Source organism: Gossypium hirsutum, chromosome D11 (genome assembly GCF_007990345.1).
Source record: "Gossypium hirsutum isolate 1008001.06 chromosome D11, Gossypium_hirsutum_v2.1, whole genome shotgun sequence".
Taxonomy (NCBI): domain Eukaryota; kingdom Viridiplantae; phylum Streptophyta; class Magnoliopsida; order Malvales; family Malvaceae; genus Gossypium; species Gossypium hirsutum.
The window spans coordinates 667,104-672,025 of record NC_053447.1 but is presented as its reverse complement, the minus strand read 5'-3'; the positions used below and the strand labels follow the sequence as shown (position 1 = coordinate 672,025).

At 28.1% G+C, this 4,922-nt stretch overlaps 1 protein-coding gene across 1 annotated transcript; it reads left to right on the top strand.

Annotated features, from left to right (window-relative positions):
* Positions 1-3,958: 3,958 nt before the first annotated feature.
* Positions 3,959-4,597, top strand: LOC107902534 (costunolide synthase). The gene has a single exon (XM_016828697.1). The coding sequence runs from the start codon at positions 3,959-3,961 to the stop codon at positions 4,595-4,597; it is 639 nt and encodes a 212-aa protein (XP_016684186.1).
* The last annotated feature ends 325 nt before the right edge of the window (positions 4,598-4,922 follow it).

Genomic DNA, 4,922 nt, shown 5'->3' with positions numbered 1-4,922 from the left:
TTTTGATACAAAATATAAATTTAACTTAGATTTTATTATTTAATATAAATATATTTTTCATAATTCTATTTATAATATACATTTTAATTTAATATTTTTAATACTCATTTTTCATTTTCATCTTACTGCAATAGCTACGTTTATATTCAAACACATATCTTATTATGGTGTGTTTAGAGTTGTCTATGGGTCGAGCCGGACCCTAACAAAATTCTAGGCCCAATTGATAGGCTTGACTCAAAAATAGGTCTAAAATTTTGCCAAATCTTGACTCAAATAAAAATGTTAAAACCTTGGCCCGACCAGCCCGTATTAAATTTCTTTATATAAAAATGTTTTAAAAATATAATACATCAAAAACACTAAAAACATTAAAATAAATGTTTCTCAATAAATTAAAAACAAATTTTTAAAAAATCTTTATACTTAAATAGCAATAAAATATGTGCAATTTAACATTTTTTTAATATATGTATTCTTTTCTCCTTTTTCATTCGAATCCTTTTCACAATGCTTTTCATTCCTTTTTTATAACCGAATGAAAAAACAAAATAATCATAAAAAAAACAAAAAATTCCTTCCGTTATTCGCCTGCTGTATGCTGGTTTATTTGCTGTTTGGATCCACTTTTTCCGCAGGTACGAAGGTCGTTGAGGCGAACGTGGGGGTGACGTGCGCTGGGGCGTGGCAGAGGCCTGAAGACCTAGGTGCGGCGCACCTAGGGTTTTTTGTTAGAAAATTTTAGTTTGTGGGCTGCTATTATTTTGGGCTTAGGGTTAATTTGGGTTTTTGGCTGTATGGGCCTATAGTAAATGGACTGAACTACTAACTTTTTATTTTTGTTTTTGTTTTTGTTGTTTTTTTTTTGTTTATTTTCTGTTTGGTTTCTTAGCGGGCTGGGAAAATTTAGGCCTCTACATATATATATCTTTTAAATTTTCATATATATCTATATATTATTTAAAACTGTTTGTACTTATTTTAAAATGTTTTATTATTATTTATTTTAAGTTTTCCTATATATTGTTTATTTGAAACTTTTATTATTTATTGTTCTTATAAATCATTTATGTTAAATTATTATTTACTTTAAATTGTTATATGTATTATCTTGTTTTATTTTCTTTTGGTTATTAATGTTGGTATTAAAATTAGATATGTTGTGTGCTCATTGTCATTGTTCTCATTGCTATTACATTATCATTTGCATTATCATAAGTGTTATCGTCTATGCGTATTAACTTTACGGTTCCTTAATATTAATGCCATGTCCATTATATTTTATTATGTAAATTATTTCGTTGTTACTTCAAATGTATATTGCAATAAAGTTTTCAAACGATTTCTTTAAAGTATAATCTAATAAACTACGCGTGTATTATTCTTAGATATTCCATCGGCTTTCACCCATTATTCAAAAAAAAGAAGAGTTTTAAAACAAGACAATGTTTCGCGATTTAGAAATTCGAGAGATCGTACATTAACTTACGGGGTTTCAATTATTCTCGACAAATTTGAGAATACGATTTCTTATAAACATAAGTTTTTAAAACGATCTCATGAATTAGTTAAGGATCGTATTCTAACTTACGGGACATAATTTCTTTTCTAAAACCGAGATAATCGAATATCTTTCAAATAAGTAATTTTTGGCATATAATCTCGTATTGGGAATTCAATACATTGTGTCATAACTTATGGGACGTAATTCTCTTTCTCGATTAACGTGAAATATACCCTCTTTCCTCGAAAATTTTCAGCGTTTTAACAAAGGATCGTATTTTGAGTCTCTTCAAAGTTTCCAATTCTCGACATTAAGACACTAATTAATCAACTAGGTACCAATTTTTGGGCGTTACGATGGTGCTAATCCTTCCTCGTACGTAATCGACTCCCGAACCTGTCTTTCTGAATTTCGTAGACCAAAAAAGCGTTGTTTTAATAAATCGAACCGTTTATTAAAAATAACCATTTTCTGAGGTGACCCGATTACACCTCATCAAAAAAAAAAGATTGGTGGCGACTCCCGTATTCGTTTTCATTTTCAAAATCCAAGTCGACAACTCGTTTCCCAAAAAAAATGGTTTCGACATCATTTATTTTTCATCATATTACTGAATTCACATTTAAAAAAAAATTATAATATTTAATTTAAAATTATTAGTTAAAAAAGTTAAAATAAAAAAAATTATGATAATTACGGATTTAAAAGTAATTAGAATATAAATTATAACTATTAGTTTAAAATGTTGTGCTAATTTTAAAATAGATTTGTTACTTGAATAAAATTTTTAAGCTTAAAATATAGAAAAAAATTGTGAAAGCTATAATTATAATTTACAATTATTAGTTAAAAATTTTGACTTCAAACAAGTTGTGTTAATTTTATTTATGTAAAATAGAGTTATTACTTGAATAAAATTTTAAATATATTAATTATCACTTAATTAATATTATATTTAATTATGTTAAAAATAATTTTATTATTATTTTAAAATTTTCTATTATAATATTTTAATTATTAATTAATATATTTTAATTATATTCAATAAAGATTGCTTTACGCTAATTACAATTACAATACTTTAAAAACTAGTTAATATTAAACACATAAATAAAAGCATTAAATGTAATGAAATTCCATGCCACATTTCACGCATGATTCATGATCTCCACGTGATATTAAGAAACAAAAGTTTAAAATATTAAAATAAAAAAATTGAGTAAATTGTGCGTAAAATAAAATTTAAATATGTAAACAATATTCTTGTAAAGTTAATATTTTATTGACATAAATAATATAGATTTGAATTTAATCACATGCAAATTTTTTTATTAAGTTTTTTAAAAATTAAAAAATTAAAATATCTTCAAATAATATAACTTATTTTAATTATGAAAGAATATTTTCGTAATTTTTCTGACCGAGTTATTGTCTTGTGACACTAACTTATTGGGGGCTTAAATAATAAGTATAGATAAATATATTTTGTTGAGGTAAAATTAACGTTTTATTGAAATAAATAGCATAGGTTTAAACGTGCCAAAGGTCTATACTATATTTTTAATTTAAAATTTAGCACTTGTACTTTTTTATCTAAAAATTTTGGTTCATCCATCTAATTTTAAAGTTAAAGCTAATAGTGTAAAAGAAAAATAACTTATTTAGCCCTCAACATTTACAATTTTTTGTCGATTCGATCCTTACCTTTTAAAAATACATAAAAATAAATGTTTTTGTGTATCATGTGAAAAAAACAGTGACATGACTTATATATGATAACATGTTTCCTCCATAAAAGTTTAAAAATGGTATAATTTAAATTATCGAAATTAATAAAGAATTGTTGAAAACTTTAAGATGCATATAAACATGATGTTATTTTTTGAATCTATATACTTTAAATAAAATAATTGATGTTAACTCACTTTGAATAAATAATTGACTCAGATGATTTGTTTCCAAAATAAATATCCATAACTTACTTTATATATATATATCATGGTATTATTAATTGATAGTGGATAAAACTCATACAGTATATTAAATATTCTCTTATAATTTTATATAAGCTATTTTTTATGAATTTGTATTTATTTTTATATAATCGTAAATATTTTCGTAAATTCAAAATCTAGAGGTTTTATCTCATCGTAATATGGGAAATTTTACTTTGACACAATGTCTAAAACTACCTATAACCCTTCCTTAACGAGGATAATGAGCTTTAGAGCACTCATACTAAGCTAAGACTCGATCCGCAACAATCTTAATTAAACATTTTGGATTGTAAAAAAAAATTTCTTACAAAACTAATACCTTGGCATTTATATATTTTGAGTTAATCATTTTTCTCTTTTAGTTAAAATAGATATAGATATTTTGAATAAAATAATTTACAAGTATGTATTAACTTGATCAGAATCTTGGAGATAAGACCATTATTAGGGTCCAAGTATGACCAACTTATGCAACAAGCACACAATTCTTGCTTGCGAAGGCTGGTCATGGGGCTGCCATGCCCCTGAATTTGCTCCTCTTACGGCGGCGGCACTAGTAATTTTCTGCTGTGCATGGTGGTGCTGGGGTATGAAATTCACCAAAATAAACCCACATCTACCACCTGGTCTTTTAGGCTTGCCTATAATAGGAAACCTTCCCTTCATTAAACCCGAATTGCACCGTTACTTTTCAGACCTGTCTCGGATCTATGGTCCCATCTTCAAACGTCGGATGGAGAGCGTGTTTGCAATAGTCATAAACTCGCCTTCACTTGCCAACGAGGTCCTCAAAGTTCAGGATGCCATCTTTGCTAACCATGACGTTCCAGCAGCCGCTGTGGTCGGCACATTTGGTGGACTCAACATCTTATGGACACCCAACGGTCCTAGATACAACCGGCCGCGTAAGCTTGTTATTTGCGAAATCATGAGTAAACAAAGCTTGGATGCTTGCTACGTGCTTCATCGACGGGAGGTTCGACGAATGGTGAAGGAGATTTACGGAAAAGTTGGTTCCTCAGTTAACATATATCAACAATTATCAGTAACCGTTCTACGAGTGATGATGTGCACGCTATGGGGTGATGCATCGTAAAATTTGATTGAGATGAGGAAACGATTGGATGAACTTATAAGAACATTTGCAGCAGCGAACGTTTCTGATCTTTTCCCAATTCTCGCCTCATTTGATTTACAAGGAATTGAATCCAAAGCGAAGGAGCAATTGTCGTGGTTTTATGGGGTTTTTGAATCAATGATAAAGAACCGAAGAAACATTGGAGATGATGGAAAAGAAAAGGAAAAAATTAGCCAAGATTTTATGCAGCAATTGTTGGAACTGCACTACCGAGGAGATGATAAAAACTCTTTATCCATCAACGAAGTCAAAGCTTTACTTCTGGTAAATAACTTTAACATAA

Excerpts from the sequence above, each read along its gene's own strand:
- LOC107902534 (XM_016828697.1), top strand. The coding sequence starts at position 3,959 with ATGACCAACTTATGCAACAAGCACACAATTCTTGCTTGCGAAGGCTGG.